Source organism: Coffea arabica, chromosome 11c (genome assembly GCF_036785885.1).
Source record: "Coffea arabica cultivar ET-39 chromosome 11c, Coffea Arabica ET-39 HiFi, whole genome shotgun sequence".
Taxonomy (NCBI): Eukaryota; Viridiplantae; Streptophyta; class Magnoliopsida; order Gentianales; family Rubiaceae; genus Coffea; species Coffea arabica.
Genome location: NC_092330.1, coordinates 34,213,292 through 34,236,095, shown reverse-complemented (window position 1 = coordinate 34,236,095; position 22,804 = coordinate 34,213,292). Strand labels below are relative to the sequence as shown.

At 34.8% G+C, this 22,804-nt stretch overlaps 2 protein-coding genes across 2 annotated transcripts; one reads left to right on the top strand and one right to left on the bottom strand.

Annotated features, from left to right (window-relative positions):
* Nucleotides 1-4,218: 4,218 nt before the first annotated feature.
* On the top strand, nt 4,219-8,120 carry LOC113715575 (type IV inositol polyphosphate 5-phosphatase 9-like). Its single transcript, XM_027239812.2, has 8 exons — nt 4,219-4,387; nt 4,727-4,902; nt 5,149-5,256; nt 5,376-5,700; nt 6,091-6,275; nt 7,104-7,212; nt 7,376-7,527; nt 7,661-8,120. The coding sequence occupies exons 1-8, from the start codon at nt 4,367-4,369 to the stop codon at nt 7,902-7,904; spliced, it is 1,320 nt and encodes a 439-aa protein (XP_027095613.1). The 5' UTR covers nt 4,219-4,366; the 3' UTR covers nt 7,905-8,120.
* Nucleotides 8,121-10,563: 2,443 nt separating this feature from the next.
* Nucleotides 10,564-19,877, bottom strand: LOC140017089 (probable glucan 1,3-alpha-glucosidase). Its single transcript, XM_072071458.1, has 6 exons — nt 18,152-19,877; nt 16,072-16,345; nt 15,854-15,989; nt 12,869-13,079; nt 12,560-12,766; nt 10,564-11,390 (listed from the first exon to the last, which is right to left on the bottom strand). The coding sequence occupies exons 1-6, from the start codon at nt 19,757-19,759 to the stop codon at nt 11,022-11,024; spliced, it is 2,805 nt and encodes a 934-aa protein (XP_071927559.1). The 5' UTR covers nt 19,760-19,877; the 3' UTR covers nt 10,564-11,021.
* Between the last annotated feature and the right edge of the window lie 2,927 nt (nt 19,878-22,804).

The window sequence follows — 22,804 nt, the reverse complement described above, 5'->3', positions numbered from 1 at the left end:
AGTTTGGTTGATATTGAACTAGGTATGCCATGACTTTAGCGGAGGTTTAGTTGGTGTTAGATCAATGAGCTAAGGGTTGGGGTTGGTGGGGGTTCAGAATCTAGTTTGAATATTAAAGAAAAGTGAGTCCATTATTGGAAGAAGAGATGCTTTTGGGTATTAAGATGGATTTGTATTGAGTACTAATGTAGGCTTGAAGAAGAGCTTATAAATTTAGATTCAATATGATGGATTACTCATGAAGGGATAGACTCTTAGACAATTTATGTCCCATATTGATTTGAAAGATGAAGAAAAAACGCTTCGTATATGATCAATGGCCCAAGATCTAATATTTTAAACTTTTGAGTTAACATTAGGTTCTTTGCTAGTATATTGGGTCTTTTTAGTGGATTCTCTTGAATTTCTCCTTAACAAAGTTGAAGTTTACTTCCATTTTTCTCCACAAGACAAAATTTTAATTAAAGCCAATATATCCGTTCATTTCCTTCCATTTTCTTTTTCCTTTTTTTTCTTCCTACTTAAAGCTCCCAAACAAATTTTCTCTTCTCTTCTTCAACTCTCAACTCCCAAACTAAGCCTAAAGGGGACAATTTCTCAATTTTCTATAACCCATGGAAGAGCGTAGACCTTTGGTTCAAGGGTTGTAACCTCATAGTCAAAAATCTATTGTGCTTCTATGTCATGTTTTTGTTTGCCATTTCTGAAGTTCCAAACTGTTTGAGAAACTAAATTATGACCTTTTTTACGAGAAAAACTAAATTTCTAATTCGTATCTAAACCAATAGTCCAAAATTTTTTCAATCATTTGCATAGTGCTTGGTGACACAAAAGTGTAGGAAAATAAAGAAAAGTTAATTAATTACTTGGTCGTTCCATTGTGCGTTTACTCACCAAGACAAGACATCACATAGATATTCATATTTTGCACCTTTTGCGGCCTGGAATATTTTCTGGATTAGCAGAAAAGTTTTGGTTAGACACCAAGTTTTGACAACTACCAATAACGATCGACCTTTAAAAGTTTCTACATTTTATAATGAAACAAAGATGTTGAGGCAAAGTTGATCTTTCTTATAAACTGGGCGGCCAAGTCAAGTGAGGCTCGATTGGACCAAAATTTGATTTAGGTATATGTAAAATGGTTGCATGATATTGACATCTACTACTACTATAGTGAATTTTTTTTTATTTTTTTACATATTATCATAAACACTAATCACTCTGTTCTTATTTTCTTGTTTTTGGCAATAATTGCCTTACAATATGAGAAATTAATGTGCTACCGATAAATGAGTTAGTTTTTTTTATTTAGTACTCTAAGGATTAGTTTTTTTGATTTAGTACTCTAAGGACACACGATATGATACACAAACCAAAAAAATGAGAGGGGATCTATTATTAGATCACTAAAATTACCAGCCACCACCTGAATTGCAAAAATTTCCACAAATAGGCTAATCATTTAAGTTTGATAATATAATTTTAGTTCTTCCCTATGTAGACACCGATGGGGCTTTAGAGAGTAGAAGCTAAATACTTTCAATTAAGGTTTTTTAAAAGTAATTATGGAAATATTCAAGAACCCTACTAAGCTAGGGTACATAGATGAACATTCACATAAGGTTGTTATTTATTTATTTATTTTTGGATAAACACTAAAGAGACCGCCATATATACGATAGCAAAAGAAGGCCATTCGGCAAGGAATTGGATATTCTTTTGAAGAGGCCATTGATAAAAAGAACCCTTTTTTTATTGGGGAAATATTCAATCGATAGTGAAGGTTAGTCCTCTATTTTATTCTTTGTGATGAGAACAAGACATATTTATATCTCCAGAATCCCAATTTGTTATTTGTGTAAAACTTGGTCGACCCTCTTAATCAAGTAACTCGTACATATCAATTGAATCAACATGCTATCTTTGTATCTTCATCCTGCATAGATGGTAGTACAGACAAATCCGTATGCTCATTTGCTTATGGATATACAGTTTATGTGTCTTTCTTTGTCTAAATAAAACATTGGGTTGCAAAAACCATAAACTAGTATAGCATGATCAATTAGAGTACGAGCCAGGCGAGGGTGAATTCTTTGTTTCCCCTTTTTCTTGTAAAATTTGGAGCCTCCCCTAGAATAAAAAAGGGGTTAAGATATGAGTTAAAGCAGATATAATGCATAATTAGCCTAATGCACATGGATAATGTCTGTCCAACTTGAGACAGATTCACAACCCTAAGCCAAGTGAATAGTTGTTCATGTCTATTCACGACCCTAACCCAAGATTTTAGTTGTTCATGTCTTGCCCTTTCAAAGCCTAGGATCTAGTAACAATTTGTTAGCAAGAGAAGGCTACAATCCTAATTTTGTTGATTATTTTCCACTGGCAATTAAATTTGCCCAACAATAAAAAAGAAAAGAGCAGAAACAACAAAAAAAAAAATAGATATCAAATATCAAATTCTCACCATTTGTTCAACATGCTTTAAGCCAACCTGAAGATCCTCACTGTCTCCTTTTAAGCAGGCACTATGTGTCACTAGTCCGACTTTAATTAAGTTTAAGGTTGTTAATCATGAGTCATGACATGTTTCAAAGCTAGTGTCATTTCTTTGATGTATTATAAACTAGTGTTAATGTATTCTTGATTTACCTTTCTATTCCTAAATTTGTGGTTGGATTTAGGTCAACATTTTCTTCTTTTTACTCTCAGGTGGTGTGCTTGTCAGTCATGAGGTTAATTAGACATATATAAGCCAACTTGTGTTTGTTATATGGAATATTGAATCAACCGTCACACATAATTGCATTTGAAATTGCTTTTCTTACTGCAAGCAAAAATTTTCAGAAGAAGGTTGAGATTCGTAATTGTACTGTTTATAAAAACAATAGGCTAATTTAAGCGACAAAAATTAAAAATTTTGAAATAAGTTAAAACGTCATAGGATTCCATGAACTTCTTGAAAACTTTTGTTTAGTTCATTAGCTTTATATCTGTTCATGCTAATCTTTAATCTCCAATCAATTTAGCCTTCACAATTTCTGTTTTACACATTGAAGAGGTAGTCAACACTAAAAATTTGCTAAAACCTGATCTTGGTATATAGGTTATGCAGAAAATAGATTACTATAATGAATTATAAATCCTAAGCACGACAAAGGTAAACAGAAATTCCAATAACCAAACTATTACAGCTCAGTGATGAACTTATTAATCTGGACAATACATATGTAATTGATTGATCTTTATATTTGTAAATTATGGAAAGGAACCAAATTGATTTGTCTAACAAAGTTCATGAGCTTCAATGTCAATTTCCCTTGAAATAGTTTCTTGGTACAGTAACTAGTAAAAAATATTCTTGAAACGAAGAATAAATACCAACGGGAAAGAAAACCAGTAGCCAAGAACAATAAAAAAAGACATGGACAACAAATTGAACAGGGAATTAGATGAAGTCAAATGGCATGGAAAAATGAAAGATGGAGACAGGAAGAAAAAAGTCAATAGGAGCAACCGTCCTTCCGTTGTCACATCAGTTATTTACATCCTAAACCTATTACTATTGGATTGAGAGTCTCCAGAAAATACTAATGTACAAAATGCATGGTGGGCTCCTTTGTCTCTTTGTATGGACAAAAAAAAAAATAGGTATCTTTTGTTCAATTGAAAACTCTTAGCATTGCTTGGAGAGCCGCTAGGAGAAACTGGACTCTTCTTCTTTTTCAACATGAGTATTCTTCCTAACAACAACTTTGGCCCTGCCTAAAAAAATAAAAATACAATTTTGGCTCTATTTTCAAATGAACAACACAATGGCCTATTGATACAACTTAAAGATGAATTTCCCTTTTATTATTATTATTATTAATAGTCAAATATTTTTGATTGAGAAATTAAATTATTTCAATAGAATGAAGAAGCTTAGACCCCACACCACTTTTTTTTTTTTGGAGGGAGGTAATTTAGGTCCTACCCACTTGCTTTAGTTTTAATGTTTCTTGGAACCACATATTATATCCCTTTCAAATCACTCCCAACAAACACAAAATTTTAAGGCTGTGGAGGCCCCTTTTCGTTTGCAATTTTTTACTGGTTAACAGTGTGATTATCCCAACCAATTAGCTTCACCAAAAGGAAAATTATGAGGCTGCAAAGAGACCTATATTTCTCTCTTTCTACTATAAAAACCATCATCATGCACGTCACTTTGCTATGCTTCTTTTATTCCATCTTGCTCAAGTGGCTGCATCCCCAGCATGATCTTCCCTTCTCCTTATATGTAGCAGGCCTTTGTCCTCCAAGTCAGCTTTCTCCTGTTGAGAGTATTGACTGATTTTCTTCCATTGCAACCAAATTGATCATGCCAAGAAGAAAGGGAGAAGTAAGCTTCATTTCTCTTTCTCTTGATCTTCATTTCCCCCCCCCCACTATGAGCTTGTTTCTTGTTCTCTGTGTGTGTGTGTGTGTGTGTTGTTTAGCATATGACTATATGCAGCTAATGCTTCTAGTGAAGCATTCTATCTATCAATTTATTTCCTCTTCTCTTTTTTCTTCTTTTTTTTTCCTTTTTTTTTTCTGGGTTTTCCCCGGGGGGTGTAGTTCAATTTTTTTTGGATATGTTTTGCATGACTAGAAAATAGTCTTGGTTGCAATGGAAAGAATGTTTATATTTTGATCTTTATGTATGGTTCAGTAAAAAGTTCTTTTTTTTTTTTTGAAGGTCATGTGGCCAAGATTAATAGCAAGTAAGATCCTGAGCAAAAGGGTTGGAAGCAACAATTTTGTTGCAGATTTTCCAAGTGGTACAGAAACTTGGTTAGAACTTCCTTCTCTAAATAAAAGATATCTGAGCTCTGGCAGCATCTTACCTGATCATGAAGAGACCGAAACCTACAAGTAAGAAATTAGCTATTCTCTCGGCAGCCCCAGATTACTAATCTGGAGCTGCAAATTTTATTTTTTGTGACAGTCAAAAACATTTATGGAAAGAAAAATGTTCAGCCACTTTCTTGCTATATACGTTATTGGAGATTAAATGTTGTGTATTTTTTTTTTTTTAGGTTGTGGAGTGTTGAGTAAATTATACCGTTTCCAATCTTTTGGTATTGAATTTCAACTTCTAAATGTTTTTGTTTTCCAAAGAATTTTTGCTAGTACGTGGAACGTTGGCGGTGTTGCACCTACCAATGATTTGAATATGGATGATTGGTTAGAAACATGCAACACAACTTGTGACGTCTATGTTTTTGGGTAATTTCTCATATCCTAGTGAATTTCAATAAAAATTCATCATCCAATGAGAATTATCATTAAGCTAATTAGAAATTCAGCTGCATGAAGGTTTTTCTATGATATAACTTTTATTTCAGCTTTCAAGAAGTTGTGCCTCTGAGGGCTGCAAACGTTTTTGGCTGTGAGAACAAGAAGATTACCATGCAATGGAATTCCATAGTCAGAGAAGCACTGAACAAGAAAGAGTGCAAAGAGAAGAAAGGCCAAAATTCGTCATCCTCTGGTGATTGGAACTCTTTTGAGAGTGAGAAAAGTGATTCACAAAAGTTCAGATGTATCATCAGTAAGCAAATGGTTGGAATATTGATTTCAGTTTGGATTCGAAGTGATCTTCTTTCGTTCGTTCGGAACCCTAGTGTTTCATGTGTAGGCTGTGGCATCATGGGATGTCTAGGAAATAAGGTAATGGTCCAAAATTCACCCAAATTTTGCTGCTGATGCTGATGAAAATTTTCATCTTTATGTTTCCATTTATGTTATATTTTGATCCACTTTTCAGCAAAAGATACACTTATGTATAATTTCCCTTGCGATTGGAATTCCTTTTCTTGAAAATTATGCACCACTTGCTTGGTAGATCAATCATCATGTGGTCCCTCCAAACAATTTTCCCCCTAAAAACAAGAGCTTCCAATGTGGATTTAGTTTAAGTAGATCGTTTGTGTCTCGAACTTCCAAACTTTTTTAAGTTGTAAAAAATATTATTGAACATACGAGAGATATCGATGCATTTTTTATGAAAAGACAGACTTATATTTTGCTTCCATTTTGCCTACAAATTTTTGGTTGCAGGGCTCTGTCTCAGTTAGATTTCGGTTACATGAAACAAGCTTCTGCTTTGTATGCAGTCATCTAGCTTCAGGAGGAAGAGGAGGAGATGAAAAATATAGGAATTCAAATGCTGCTGAAATTTTGTCTCGAACGATCTTTCCTAGGGGCCCTTCTCTTGATTTGCCAAGAAAGATTCTAGACCATGAGTATGTTAATGCTAATTACATTTAGCATATACCTAAGAATAGTCCAAATTGATTCATAATAGACAGGTCCCTCTGATAAATAAGTGTCATATTTAAAGAAAAAAAATCTTGAAATAAGATACAAATAACTAATTGATTGCCAATTATTGGTGCTTTATGAGTTAATTATTGTCGTTATCAATTCTAGCCACCAATACAAAATGAGTAATGACAGATATATGATCATGTTAATCTCCTTTCTTTCATATTATCGGTTTGTTTAACGGGTGACCGTCTGTTAAGATATATTTCAAGTGTTTTATTTTGAAAATATAAGATTAACTAGATAAGGTAAATAAATACAAGAGAGAGTTAGCAAGATTAAATAAGGAAGGTATATATAAATGTAAGAGAGTATAATAATTGTTAGTATGTATATATATATATATATATATATATATATATATATATATATATATGGGATATGTTAAATGAATACTAAATGTGTTAACCAGTAGTGCCTAAGCATGGCACCGGTTGGAAAAACCCTATCATTATTGTATCTTATTTCATTTCTCTCTTTAAATATTACAAGACCATAGTGAATAAAATAGCGGCAGCCAAACCAACAGGAAAACATGCTTTGCGCAGTTGGTATACCATCTAACACCTGAAAAGGGAAAAAGACTTCATGAGCAGGCTTGACTTGCTATATATATATATATATATATATATATATATATTATAGCCCAAAATTGATTTTCCATATGGTAAAAAAAATTAATTTGGAACTACTTGAAAATTTTTTGTGACATCATTTGTAACCTAACATGATATGACTTTATGCAGTCGGGTGGTTTGGCTTGGAGACCTGAACTACAGAATTTCCTTACCAGAATCAGATACGAGATTATTAGTGGATAAGGAAGAGTGGAATGCTTTGCTAGAAAATGATCAGGTAATCTAGGAAATAAATAAAAGAATTTTTTTTTGTGCTGATTATTTTCGCGTAAATCTAAAACTTGCAAATCATGCATCTCGAATGGTGAAAATATTGCTGATTATCAGTTGAGGATATTTAATATCTGATGATATTTTTCCAAAATTTATACGGGATGTAGCTGAGGACGAAACTGAAGGATGGACAAGTATTTGAAGGTTGGCAAGAAGGAACAATTGAATTTGCTCCTACATACAAATATTGCCCGAATTCTGATAGCTATTATGGCATTTTTGGAAGCAGAAAAGGTGACAAGAAACGTTCCCCGGCATGGTATGTACATATCTGACATAGCTCCTCATTTTTGGTTCAATTATTCAGTTTGCATGAGTACAGGTTTTTTTTTTTTTTTTTTTCTGTTTTTCTGTTTTTGATGTAATGATTAACAATTATTTTACCATGTTAGGTGTGATAGGATAATTTGGTTTGGAGAAGGCATGAAGCAACAGCTATATGCCAGAGGTGAATCAAAATTGTCTGATCATAGGCCAGTGAAGGCAATTTTTAGCACAGAAATGAAAATTTCAAGAAAGTTGAAGGAATTTCAGAGTTTCTTTTGGTCAGAAAGGTTTGAGCAAATGACACACAGTTTCGACATACATTCAGCAGATGACTTTAAATGTAATGCAAGAACAAGCTTACAAATTTGAGAAACAATTTTAGTAATGTATATGTGATACTTAGAGTATCACGTATATTAATTATATATATATATATATATATATAATGATAATATATATATATATTTATAGGATTTAAAACAAAGTAAAAGAAAGGAGAACATGGGAAGCTATAGTTTATTCTTAAAAACTGTGGTGATCAGTGTACACTGGTTTTGTTTATCTTTTTCACCTTGTTTGTTTGCAGCCACAAAGTTGTCAAAATCATCCTATCCTTTTCAATGTTATAATTATAATATGGCAATGTTTGTTTTGGTCCAACAACTATGATCTGACACTATTTGCTTAATTGGGCAGTATGGTGCTTCCAGAACTTAGTGGTGGTGCATGCTACTTTGCATAAGCAAGTGACCCACTAACACTACTTGGAAATTAATTAAAGTATTTCCCAATCATTCATACTAATTGAAACAATTTGATTGGATGATGTTAACCAATCTATGAAGAGAAAATGCTTGTATCATTTTATTAACTTTATCTATCAGTTAATAAAATATTGATTAGTTGTTTAATGATTAAGAGTACGTTTGATAAATCTAAAGTTTGAAAGTGGAATCTGAAATCTGAAATCTAAAATTTGAAGTCTGAATCCATTAAGTTATTGAATTATTAAATATCTAATACATTTGAGTGCATATCACATTCAGTAATAAGTGAATAGTTTATCACCTAATTTTGGGAGCAAGTTTTGCTTAGAAAATTCAGTGCCACTAAGATATTCAATTTTTGGTTATTAAACGGTCTGAATATATTAAGATCTGAATCCATTAAATTTAAGTGTTGAATTGGGTTATCACACAGGGCCTAAATCTTATATACATTAATAGTATACACACTATTATCGTTGGATGCACGACACATGTGCAAAATTTGTGTTTCAAACTTAAATTTGGATTACGTGTTATGTATCTAATTGTAAAAGTGTATATACTATCAGCGTATAAAAGATCTATTCTTGTTTAATGGGGATGTAATTTGAGGCCTTGGTTAATGGTTACGCATGACACATGGGCTAACGATCCAAAGTGCTTAATCCACATAAAATTCACACTTTTAAAGCTAATACACTGAATTGATACTAGGGATATAAGTTGACAAATTATTGGCAGTGGTCCATGCAAAGTATGGGATGTTCTTTCTCGAAAGACAAAGATAGGTTCGATTAATATATCCTTTCTTTTTTCTTCTTTTTGGTACAATTGTGGAGTTGGTAAATGAAAAATTATTGATGGATGATCACTTGCATTGAAGAGAGAGAGAGAGATTAAATGCCAATTCCTACTTAATCAAATCGTACTTTAGATGACCATTAGTAGCTTCAAGAATCAAACATCTCCCGTTAAAGGATGAAGCACAACTTTATGGGCTCTAATCAAATTTAATGTCAAATATCCTCTTTCTACTTTATGTCAGTTTCTTACATTGGCATAAGAAAAATGATTGATATGTTTCACAATAGAAAATTACACAAATTTTGGCATGATCTTTTTGCCCTAACAACCCTACACAAGGGTTTTGGCCTACCAGAAAAGTAAGCCAAGATTAGTGTTAGTGTCTTTGCCCATGCTTGAGTGAGTGGAAACCACCCAAATAAGTCGAGGTTATGAGAACTTGTTTTTTTTTTTTTTTAGGATTATCTGTTAATATTATGAAAACTTTAACATGTACATAATATCCAAGATTATGCAAGCATTCTTTACAACTAGTGCCCTAAATCAGCCAATTCTAATTCTTGAAGCCAGGTTTTCCGGTGCACATTTTTATATAGATGCAAACTATACGAGTTTACAATTAATTGTGCAATGTTTCTTCTAAGAGTAAATGGCCAAAGAGGTTACTAAACTACTAAGTTTGGCTTGAGTCAGTTATCAAATATTTTTTGTGGCCACAAACGTCACTAAACTGGCAAAAATGGGCCACCAAGATCATTTCGTCAAATTTTACAGGTAAAACTTTGGAATTCAACGACTTTTTTTGACAAAATGACCTTCAACAACCAGTTGTTTTATTGGTAGAATTTGGCAAAATGACCTCGCTGATCCCTTTTTGCCAATTTAGTAACTTTTGTGGGCACGAAAAAAATTTGATGACTGATTCGTGCTATACTTAATAATTTAGTCACATTTTTAGCCATTCACTCCTCCTATTGAAAGAGGAAGAGCATTAATGAAATTTTGAGCTCAATAGAAATGGCTTCCAATACTTTTGCTGGTCTAGCATAATAACTCTTTTACACTTTAGTTGCACATCTGAAAACAACATCCACCCTTAACAGCAAATGATTAATTTATCCATCATGCTTCATCAAAGTTTAACATTTGTACCATTATGGTTCCAATATTGTTTGCTTTGTAGTAGTCTATTTTTCTTTTATTTATTTTTAGTTGGTACCTGTAGGGTGATTGCCATCTACATTGGTGTGTCATATTAGATGCAAAACAAGTAAAAAAATTAATTCAAATCTTGCTGTGATCGAGTTAAAGTTAAACCTATAGTTTTCAATTGGACTAACATTTGTCTGCGAGATCGAGGGAATTTACTCAATCAAGGGAATCAACCCCGTCAACAAATCAATAAAGAACTCTGACATAGGATCCCGAGGGCATGTAAATAATAATAATAAAAAGAATGGATAAGAATGTAATCTGCATTCACGTCCAAAGAGATGCTACGAGGAAACCTAATTGTTGCAAGAAAGGCAGCCTATCAGAAAACTTGAAAGGTAAATATCCCTTTAAAACCTGGTTACCAGGCAAACAGGCAGTACAATACTCATTCCCATGCCAGTGTACCGTTAAACAGAAGGGCATTTACTTAAGAAAACAATCCAAAAGATGCACTTTAATAGATGAGAACTTCAAAGATGCTAAATAAGGGGTTCCATATTTTGCTCAACTGCCTTTATGGCTTCAGCACCATATTCCAATTGCATGCATCAAGCGTTCCAATTGTTCGATGAGTACAAGCAAAGACCCTTCTGAACTGCTTGATGAGTAGACCAAAAATTTGTCTTAATCAAGTTTATAATCCCGGCAACAAATGGAGGTGTTAACATCAAGTGTGCCTTGAAGATAATCTATAACTCAACTACGAGATTTTAATTGTCCAATTATCTGCAATTCGCACATTTGGCTTCCGGATGGTTGCAAAAGAAGGGCTCTTTCCTGGTCTGATTGTAAGTGGCCCCATTTCAATACCTACCTTCTGGTTTGCTGGTTCAATGAGTGCAGATTTTGGTGCAGGAGACAATCCTAGCAGAATGATCCTCTCCACAGTGCAGTCCGTGGAAAATTTGTTTCCGCCAGCACCAGAAGGGGCAGCATTTGAAGATGTAAGCTTTCCATTTGAAAACTTGAGGTGGCGATGGATGTAGGCACCATTCTCGAAATTGAAGCTCTTGCCATCATCGATATAGAGCTCACCTTCAGCTTCCTTGGAGCTATTGAGTGCAATAACCTAATGCACACAAGATACCTCGCTTTAACAAAACCAATATAAAAAATCTTGCAATTAGCTAATCAAAAGGTGACAATATTCCCATTAACCAAGTGAAACATAATGAAAACGGGCAAAATCAATTTAAAGCTTGTTATACGACTAGAGTTCATATGATGACCAGAGACATCAGATTCACATCTTTTAATTGAAGAACCTAAAAAGGATATTTAGGGAAAAAAAAATAAAAATAACATCTTTTGTCTTGTCCAGCCAAATTCTCCTAGACCTTAGCCATGGAAAAACCTCTTTCATTTACATCCTTTGTTTGAACATTCTTCTGAATCCTATGGTTACAACCATCTACAAACAGAGCAGAAAAATAGTTCATTTTGAAGAAGTGGGTAAGGAGTGCACCCTCTCCCACCTTCCCATCTTTTCTCACTATTTTCATATATTGTAGTAAAAGAACATTAGTTAACTTCCACCTGTTGTTCCATTACAAACCATGGTTTAACAACCAACAAAATAAGTAGAGCAACGGAAGAATAACGGGATACTTGAAACACCCTCAGTAGGTGATGTTGAACTAACTCAAATTAACTGAAACCCCTGAGACCCAAAAACCTAACAATGTTGAACAACATAAAGTCATTTTATATTAGAAAGTAGCAATCATGGAATTTGGTGCCCATTCTGATCTGCATGCAGTTGTGGTCCTCCATGGTCAATTAGATTCTCATTCTTTATTTCTTATATTCCTGCTCTTGTCTCAAGTAATTAAATTATCTGGAGCAAGTTACACCATTTTTCTCAGAAATTAGTATCACATTCAAGAGATTAACACATACACCGCCACAAGTTTTGTTTACACTGAAAACATCTGCTTGACCACCAACCATCCCAGTGTTACAGCAACTTCAGCCTTCCTAGTGTTTTAGCAACTTACAAGTGAGAGCTTGCTGCAAAAGGCTTAACACTTACCAACTTGGATGAGTTAATTTTGATAAATCATTGCAACTAAACCCACCCATATCACTTTCCAGATTATGAAAATTTGGATAAACTAAAACGAAGGCAAGTGCATTGCACATGCATTATAGCTAGTAACTTCAATTGATACATGGGCTGCGCTTATTATTAATCAGAACATCAAAGTGAGAATGGCTGGGTATCATTCAATTACATACCAGTGTATAAGGATCTTTGTCCATTTGTGTAGAGCTTCGGCGAAACCGATCCTTCCTTGGAATGATAGTTCCAGCCCTTTGAAATGCAGGAACACTATCTTCCAACGCCTCAAATTTGTGCCTCTTACCTCCCTTGTATGTAGCTCCATTCCTCAAGTCATACCAAGATTGGTCTCCAGGAAGATACACTGAAACGTGCTTAGCTCGCTGTTTGCATTTTACATAGTATTTAGTACATGATAAAGGACAATCTAAAAGACAATAGCTAGATGCATCAAATAGCTTAAACAGAGCTCCTCATGGTATCACCTCAGTATAAACTCCTTGCACCAAAAGACCATTTCCAACCATGAAAGCCTCGTCATTACTGAAAGTTTCTTCATCAGCAGGAAATTCCATCCAAAGTGGACGTATAACTGGAGTACCTGTTATGTTTGCCTCCCTAAATAATGTATAAAAATAAGGAAGAAACATGTAGCGAGTATGTATGGCCTCCCTTATCAACTGTGTATTTCTTTCTCTGTAACAAATAACAGAAATAAATAAGATCAGGTATAAAGTTATGACAATATAAGAGATGATAAAACTTTCTACACGAAGAAGTGACTTTGCTTTCCTGGCCTTCTAGTAATCATAAAATTAAAGTAAGAAATGTTTTAAGTCAAAGGGCATAATTTATACTTTGAAAAGAATTAAACAAACTCTAAGACTTTTCTAATGAGTTGTTTGAACTTCTAACATTTGCAAAGATCAATTGAGAATCATCACCAGCTAAGTTGATAACCTAGGTAAAATATCAGAAATTTTTGTCACCACAATGCATCTTTGAGAAAGTGCTGATAATCAAGGACCACAAGACCATAAGTAGGACTTCTTCACCTTATTTCCTATGCATATGCGATTTATTCCTGTTAAGGGAGGGAACACTTTGATCTTAAAACACTACTAAACATATGATTCCAGCTTAAATTTGCTCTTTCATTTTGTTCTCACCAAAGTTACGGTACAAGTTTATGCCTAGATGCTACGGATGATAGACAAAAATGAACAGCTTGGTGACAATTTTTAAACCATTCAGAGTGAATGAACAATTTTTGTATTGCATAGAATGTCACCCAACAGAGGAAACTCAGTGCATTTTCACAGACTTCTGGCTGCTCTTGCTCTTAAAGATTAACCTTCATAATAAGTTTCAGGGTTTGTATTAAATGAAAAATGAAGTAGATAGTTGTATATGCAGAGCTCTTCATTTTATTTCAACATGGTTTACTGAACCCATAATGTATGGATTTTGCATATTTTGTCCACATATGTAAAAGATCCATAAATAATTTATTTCTAGATCCCACAAATATAAATGAACACGAAAAAGCTCACAGGTTGATCAGACTTCTGAGATCTATCCACAAGATTACTTCTAAATTAATGCTCTAAGAAGATTATAAGCTTGAAGAGTAACAATAAGTTAATCTGGTATAATCAAATTGCCTCTCTGGAAGCAAAAGTTCACAAAGCACTTATACATCCCTTAATACCAATGAACTGGAGTTAAGAGAATTAGATAAGACTGAAACTGGATGCTGTGCATATGGTTGTTTAGTAGGCCTTTGAACAAGTTAGTTGTGGCTGCCACTGTTTTTGCTCAAGGGATTCACTTACACATGGAACCTAGGTAGTGGAGATGCAATATCATTTACACTTGACAAGTTAATCATTTTGAAGCAAAAGGGACATGCTATAATGGGATAATATCTCCTTTCCGCTCTTACTCTGTTGACGGAAGGCCTGTAGCAGGATGATTAGAGAATGTCAGAAACTTGATTGATAGAATCCAACTAGAAGTTATCAACCAAGGAACTAATTAATTTGAAAATGGAAATTTGATGCTTTTACTAGGCCGAGCAAGTAAGGTATACCATGTCTCCTGTTCTTCAACTAGTCCCTAATTTGAAGCTTTAATGTTGCGTGCTCAGGCAGAGCGGAATGAAGTTGCATAGAAGCATATTCACAACCCTCAACAGGGTAATCCTTTTGGGAAACCATAAAGACATTCACTTGGAGCCAACAAAGGGTAGGAAAATCAATATAATTTAGGATTTCATGCACAAAAGGGATGAAGAAACCCACTTGTGATTAGTTTATATGCTCTCAAATTGAATACCTCTAGAATCTGTAGACTGGGACATATTATATTGACTGAACAATACCCTAAATGCTTTTTCCAACATCTGGAGGTCTTCCAAAGAAGGAAGAAAGAAAGAAGAAAGCATTTCTTGAGAAAGAAGAAAAATGCCTTTCTACGGGCAAAACCCTTTTGAATCTTTTGCAGAGATCACAAATAAACACTTAAAAGCAGATACTGTGACCGCTTTTCAGTTCTCTGAGTCTTTTGACTTATCTTTTAACCACATTTCCACAACAGAGAACTCCTGCTTGTCTACCTATCAGAAAATGATATTTGACTATGAAGAGACAAGGAGACAAAGCCTCAGAATCCCAGCAACAAACTGACAATGTTTAACTAGCACGTCCGATCGACTGAAATCAGCATCAAGCTCAATGTCTGGTGACTAGACTCACCAAAGTTTAACATGCTACAACAGAAGCAAGACACCCTTCAACTTCCTTTAACCCAGCACTTCTTTTTAACACTTCTTTTGTGTTAAATACAGCAATCTATTGTAGCCATTGAACTTAATGATAACCTGAACTGATTGTCATCAAAAGTTTCAACTTACATATTATACATTTCTTCAAATGGCAGAAAACTAACTTCAAAATTTCATCGTTTTGGCCATTCTTCTCATTAGCTAACTCCTAGAAGATTCTTTCACCTTTATTGTATCCATGTATAGGTATAAAGTATTGCATTAACTGTAAGAAGACCTTCTCATAGATGATTTGATAAGAATTATAAGAACAACAAAGATGTTCCTATATGTTTGCTGCAGGCCGCTTAGCAAGCGTTCTATACAATATTATAGATGTTTCAAATCTAACATCTACTCCTAGTCCCAACATGGAAGTAAATTAGGTTAAGCATCTTCTTTAAGCAACATCATCTTAGGTGAGAAACAAAGATACCACATACTAGAAAATCCTAAAGCACAAACAGCAGCAAGTTTTTGTGCACGTGGCTTTTTTGCCTGCCTTGTTCTTTGCATAAGAGAAGGGGGGAGGAGTGAAAAACTAGAAAAAAGAAGAATCACAATTTCAATCTTGAAAGCATGAAATGATAGCATTAGACAAATTTTTCTTGTATCTGCCAATTTGGATAATAAGAAGATATCATACCCAAACAACCAAGGTTCTCTTCTTTTGGTGTCTTGATGCGCATGTGCCCTGAAGAAGGGATAGTAAGCTCCCAGTTGATACCAACGCACTAACAAGTCAGGCTCAGGATTGCCAAAAAATCCACCAACATCGGCACCTGCAAAGTACTTCTAGCATCACTAACAATCATAAAAAGGACAGCTACTGACTGATAGAAAAGGCTAGAGCACTTTACTAACCACTGAATGATATTCCTGTTAGACCAAGGGTTAATAACATTGGAACTGAAACCCTTAGGTGATCCCATTCAGCTGTATTATCTCCTGTCCATACTGCTCCATATCTTTGAGTTCCAGGGAAAAAGGCTCTCGACAAGACAAAAGGTCTATCCTTTCCATTTCCTCGCTTAACAAGGCCATTAGATGTAGCCATATGAAAGTAATAACCATAGGCATTATGTAACTCTCTGTGTTCAGTGCCTCCAAAATGCAAAGCATCCCTGGGCATTGTGACCTGGTTTCATGCAAAGTATAACTAAAAAAATCAAACTATGATATCATGACTGCATTAGTACGGCTAAATAGAAGATCAAATATGAAAAATATATTCTTGAATTTCAGTAGCATATTCTTCTTTAACCAAGTACCCATCTGCATTATAACATCCTTATATATACATATATAATGATGCATCGACAATTTTCTTGTGCTGCGCCTTTACTTATGTTCTTGCCTGAATATTGTAACTACTTCCTGTTGCAATCACCGTTCCAATTATTTAGTAAATAGCATACTACTGCCACTAGAATTTTTAGTAACACATTGAAAAATCACAAAAGATGGAACAACATAAGAAGAAAAGGCTGACAACTGGCGATAAGAAAGAGATTGATCATTCACAAAGTTGCAACCCATGGCAAGAATATGTTACATGAATAATCTCGAGCTTTACAAGGTAAAAAAAGATGACCTCAATGATGTTTGTCCAACAAAAGTTTACTTTCTGCTAAATTCACCTTTTTCAAAGGAATATGCACAATATATAGATATACAAAAACAAAATAGATGCCCAGAAAGGAAATTCCTATACAATCAATACAAACCATCACCTTAAGAAAATCTCAAATCAGCCAAAAGAGATCAAAGTTCTGTTGCCTAAATGAGGATGGATGATGCAGTGGCAGAAATTATTAAAATGCACTTCTGGAGTATCCCCTTATACTTTGCTCTAAAGTTTATCAATTCTTCGCTATTTACCTTAATAACTAGCTTTTGTTGACTATTTTCTTGAGGATTTCTAATCCTAGAATGAACAGAATTTCTGCATACTTAGGCTCAAATGATATTTCAGCTTCAAAGTGAATGTTGTGGCGTATCTTAGTCCAATATATCACACTTTCAAGTGGGCCAAGTCTTAATAAGGTATTCTAGCATGAAGAAAAGGAGGTCCAAAGCTGTTAGCGAATTTTAGGAAATACAGTACTCTAGTTCTCTGAAACCTGGCGGACTGTGATGCTTTCTAACCAGATTAAGTATGCTCCAAAACTCCTTCAATTTTGGAGTTTTTCTCTCTCCCCTATCTCCACATTGCTTCATATTTTCTTAAGTTGCAAACATGCTGGAAGTAAATTATAATTCATTACAAACCCATGAATGACTGCTCTTGTCATCTCGTGAGCCCAACATTATCCATATAGAGTTCAGCCTTCAAGCAGTACAAGTCATACTATTAGTGATCAGGAGATATAGAACAAAATCCCCGTTGAAAATGATTGTAGCTTTATTTGAGCTAACAGGAGGATAAATGACACGCTATGTCTAAGTTTTATCAAGAAAAAGACAACCACTTAACGCTGCAACTTAATCAGGTTGACAAATTGATAAAATCTAAGATTGCATGAAGACTAATTGGCTCAGACCTCAGAAAGGCAATCAAGTCAAATTTGATTTTATAGATAAGCTCAGGTCATCTGAAGCAAAAGAAAAGAATGACTCTCCAAACTTCTCACTCCCAAACCACCCTATACAGATATAAAAAGTTATCTTCTCGTATACTGTCAATGTCAGAGTCAAGGAGGCATTCCAGGAGTCGATGCTTTTACCACGTGTGTAGGAATATACTATCAACAGTTTGTCAAACTGGATTAATGATTTGAATTTAACATTTGATATAGCTGGACACAAGAATACTAAGAGGGCGTTCTCAATATTTATCAAAACATATATGATTAATGTCCTAAAGGACTTAGAACTAAAGGTTGAAAGACTTGCACAATACGAACCATTTACTAATCAAAACCATTGAGTAACAACAATTTACCTCTGGACCATTAAATACAGAAGGCTCATTCATGTCATTCCATATGTACAAGGATGGAGTCGAACCAATGTAGTTACCATAGGAAAATTTGTCAGCCCACCAGGACCTGATATCTGGATTGACTACGTCAACATAAGATGAGGACCCGGGCCAGCACCACCCATCGAAATCCCTGTTACTTGCATCCTTGACGTAGTAACCATTATCTGAAGCCTCCTTGTGTATGTAATAATTGTCATCCCGCTTAATATGAGGATCCACAATAGTAACCATATGCCTACCCTTTGCAGCCAACTTGTTCTGCATCTCTTCCGGGTTAGGAAATAAGACCTTGTCCCAAGTAAAATACCTCTTCCCATCTGTATGCTCGATATCAAGCCACAGTACATCATATGGGATATCATGCTCATCAAACTTCGAGTCAACACCAAAAACATCCTCCTCATCTCTGTAATTCCACCTGCATTGGTGATATGCCGTTGCAAACAACTGTGGCATTGCTGGTCTTCCTGTCACAGAAGTGTACTGCCTGACCACATCTTTTGGCCCAGGACCAACAAAAAAGAATGCATCCACCACACCAGCCTCACTCATCCACAATGTATCAATCCTCTTCTCGTCCACTGGCATCATTATCTTATCCTGACCAGCATCCCACCCTGTACCAAAAACATCAATCTGCATTTCAGCAGCATTCAACCAGAAAAACCCAGAACTCCCCCTTGCCTTTCCGTGAGAAAACATGAATGGAATGGAACCATATAGGCCAAAGGGTGATTCATGAAGATACTCAAACACATCAAGATTAAAAAGCCGGTAAGGCTCAGAAAAACCATCCTCCACACCAGGACCACTAGTAGGCTTCAAAGCCAAACTCGTAGCATGCTCAGGGATACCAGAAACAATATCAGCCCCGAAAAACGATACATCAAAACTGATGGATTGCGGACCATATGGCCTCGTGTCAGTATGCGATCTAAACCTCTCTTCCCAATCGTCCCCTTCTTTTTTCTCCCTCAGTTGCTCAAAATCAAACAGCCCATTTGAGTTTATAGACAAAACCCTCTTCCCATTCCCTCTCTCCCTCACAAAAACCTCAAACGGATCATGCCTAAGCACACCTTCATAATCACCATCTAAATAAACAACTGATGAAAAACCTGAATCATTGTCAATTTTCTCCTCACTAAGCCTCTGTAAGTACAACTTCTTGCTCAAAAATTCATCAAGAATCACATCAGGGACCTCAAATCTTTTCTTGGGCGGGTTCAAAGATTGATCTTCATCAATTTTCAGCCTCAAAATACCATCTCGATAAACTGAAATGGTAAGGAGTAAAGGCTTACTATCTACCTCAACTGGGGTATCTTGTGACTCATTATTTTCCGGGGTTTTTGGGATGAGCTTGGCAGTGAGGTCACCGTCGTCAGAAATTGAGACCTCGGTGGCGATTAGATTGCACGCACCGGGCTTCCGGGAACGAGCGCGTTTGCAGAAAGGCGTCTGGTTGCAGTTTCTGAACTCATCTTTTTTCCAAGAAAAGACTGAAGGGCTGATCAAAAGGAGAAGAAACAAAACATGGAAGATTAAATTTGGGGATTCTTTCATTATATTCCTGGTGGGTTTTAGGGATCGAATTCAGCTGAGATTGGTTTCATCAAAATGTGCATTGAAGGTGTAAAAGAGAGAGGAGGAGTGTGTGTTGTGTGTGCAAGGGAGAAAACGGAGAGTGGGAGACTGGTAGTATAGTGCAGATTTAAAAAGATGACGGAAGTGTGAAAGTGCTGAGCCCAAATTAGAGATTGGGCCATTTGGCCTACTTTTGCAGCAGAGTCCAAGTGTCCAATCACTGCATTGCTTCTTTGAATTTTTGACTCTCTCTTTTCCTTTTTTTTTTTTCTTTTTTTTTAGGGGTAGGGTTCTATTATGAGGAAAATTTGATGGCAAAACTAAAATACTACTTTGATGTAAATTGTGTATTTTTGAGAGAATCTAAAATTCCTATAGAATATCATACCCTCAAAATCAATTCATTGTTAGATGGTAAAATAAGTTTTGTTGAACACTTGAATTATAACAACTTTAAATATTTAAAATATAAACCAATATCATCGTTGAGGGAATAATTCCTTAAAGGGATTACAGAATTCCTTTGTACTTTTGGAGGGTTAATTGCAAGTGCCATCTACAACAATACGCACATAATCTACTTAAGAACCTCAAATTGAATGTAATGTGCACATATTGCAAGGATAAAAGAAAGACAATGCCAATTACGCTATACTTGGTACATTAGGGTAGAAATACGTGCACTCGAGGACACACTTATTCACAAATCGTAATCATTTTATTACTACTTATTTTCAATGAGGTTGTTCTATTTTCGTGATATTAGTTTGTACCTTTGCTCCTCAAATTTTTGCTTTGATTAAGGATATCTATACATTTCCCCCAATATGTGCATCTAAAATGATGAAATCGGATTCAATTTCGTGTTTATTAAGTCAATTGTATCATATTTGGAAGAATGAAATGTCTAGGTGGTAAATTAATTAAACTTGTGGGGTTAATTTAGGTGTTATGCGTATAAATTCTTGACAAAAAAAAAAAATTAATTAAACTTGACCAATGAAGGGGTAAACCGAGAAGTTTGTAAATTTTGAGCATTTATATTGTACTTGGCCATGTTAAGATTCAGAAAAGGCTGTTGTACTCTAGAACTAGCCTCCATAGCTAGTTTTTTTTTTTTTTTTTTTGCTAAAATAAAACCTAAATTCCGACATTGTTAAGTACTAACTTAGATGTAAAAGTTTAAAGCTAGAAGAAAAAAAAAGGGCAGTTAAAAAATGCAAATTTCTCAACAGATGAACTGTGAAACATGTAATTATGTTACTAAATGGATAAGCCAAGATTTTTTTTTTTTTTTTTCATTTCATTATTCATATGTAATCTCCTCTGCCAAATAATCGAACTCAGACAACGATAAGCCATGATTGTGGCCTTTTAACCTTTGGATTCAATGTTTCTGGATACTGCCAATGAATGAACAGAGAATTTCTAAGACATTCGCAGTGGATATATCCACAGACAGCGTTAATTAAGCTTTCTAAAATGATAAATAAAAGATTTTTTTGTTTTTGCTTGATTGAGGAGTTTCCATGATTGATGATTGCAAAATCTTATATTTTTACTTTTACTAGCTATTTCTTGGCTGCATTTACGTGTATCATGCAAAAATAATGCAGAGAGTCCTAATTTCCACCTCAATGAGATTGATTCGTGAAAAAAGCTTTCAATTCGAGAAAACTACTCGCGCTTACGAGCATATCGAACTAATACCACTAAACAAAGAAGCAACGAATAATTTACTCGCATTAAAAATTGAGGACAACGACATTCCATTTAGACAGTGTCACTTCTGCTTTAAAATCAAGATTCCTGCTCTTATAAAAAGTGAAACATAAATCGACCATTATAGGAATGGTTACAGTTACATTTTTTAAAATTCTGATTTTGATTACGGTTCCAGTTCCGGTTCTTTTAGTTATATTTAAGTAGTTGTTTTTATAAAATTGATCATAAGAAAATATGATAATGAATGTAAAAAAGAAAAAGAAAAAGAAAAAGAATGTTATTGTATTATCATGTGCAAGAAAAAATGATACAAATTTTATGAAAAAATATCTCATTGTTGATTAGATTAGATCCGTCTTGAATTTAGAATTTAGATTAGTCATGGGATATAGACTTACTAATGAAATGAGACAATGAGTTGTTGGATTAGGATTGGAGTCGCTAATAGCCTATTATTAAATACTGACTATTGATATTAAACTCTAAATTGATCAAATATGTTTGAGTAACACTTTTTTTTAACGGTTTTGAACAGGGGTCGTAAACCGTCAATTTTGGTTCGTGTGTTAGAATTTTGGTGAATCTAAACCTTTAATCACGGTTACAATTCCGGTTTCCGCTTCCAAAATTCTGTTCCAGTTCCAAATTCAACAAACTGCCAGGCTGGTTCCTGTCCTGTGCGTGTTCAAATCTGAACCAAGGCCACTCCTAATTCCATTTTCCTATTTCCCAGCACAAAATTGTTTCTCAACTATTTTAATCATCGTTTTTGCAAAATAACAATGAAAAACGGTTTCTAAAATGATATTGTACAATTACTCTTTTTTTTTTTTTTTGTCAGCAACGATACATTTGTATAACCTACTCTATCCTAATCTAGGGGGAGGGGGAGCCTAAGGAGGCTGTTGTAGGGGCTAGTGGGTATACAGACCCAACTAGACCAAGGGAGTGCTATGGCACAACCCTTAAATTTTTTTCGCTGCTGGTGAGATTTGAACCCTCACCAACAGCCCAAGAAGGGACTTAAGTCCCTCCCTGGTGGCCACTGAGCCATTGGCCCGGTGGTTATATTGTACAATTACTCGACAAGTCCAACTAATCAGGTACACCAAAATATTTGACAAAGAGATGCTCCTAAATCTTTGTTAGGTACAAACTTCCACTTGGATGTAGAAGTTTTGCAATTTGATAGAGTTGTCATTTCAATGACTTGTTTATCCATCACATTTAAGAAGCTACAATCTTTCAATTAACAGCATATTAGGTAGATTAAAAAAAAAAGTAAGAAACACCAAAATA

What these genes read in the sequence shown, in the direction of transcription:
- LOC113715575 (XM_027239812.2), top strand. Translation starts at nt 4,367, where the DNA reads ATGCCAAGAAGAAAGGGAGAA. An exon ending in TGCCAAGAAGAAAGGGAGAA is followed by an intron (nt 4,388 to 4,726) that starts GTAAGCTTCATT and finishes TTTTTTTTGAAG; the next exon opens with GTCATGTGGCCAAGATTAAT. An exon ending in TGTGACGTCTATGTTTTTGG is followed by an intron (nt 5,257 to 5,375) that starts GTAATTTCTCAT and finishes CTTTTATTTCAG; the next exon opens with CTTTCAAGAAGTTGTGCCTC.
- LOC140017089 (XM_072071458.1), bottom strand. Translation starts at nt 19,759, where the DNA reads ATGAAAGAATCCCCAAATTTAATCTTCCATGTTTTGTTTCTTCTCCTT. An exon ending in AACAGGAATATCATTCAGTG is followed by an intron (nt 15,990 to 16,071) that starts GTTAGTAAAGTG and finishes AGTACTTTGCAG; the next exon opens with GTGCCGATGTTGGTGGATTT. An exon ending in TGCAAGGAGTTTATACTGAG is followed by an intron (nt 12,767 to 12,868) that starts GTGATACCATGA and finishes AAATGCAAACAG; the next exon opens with CGAGCTAAGCACGTTTCAGT.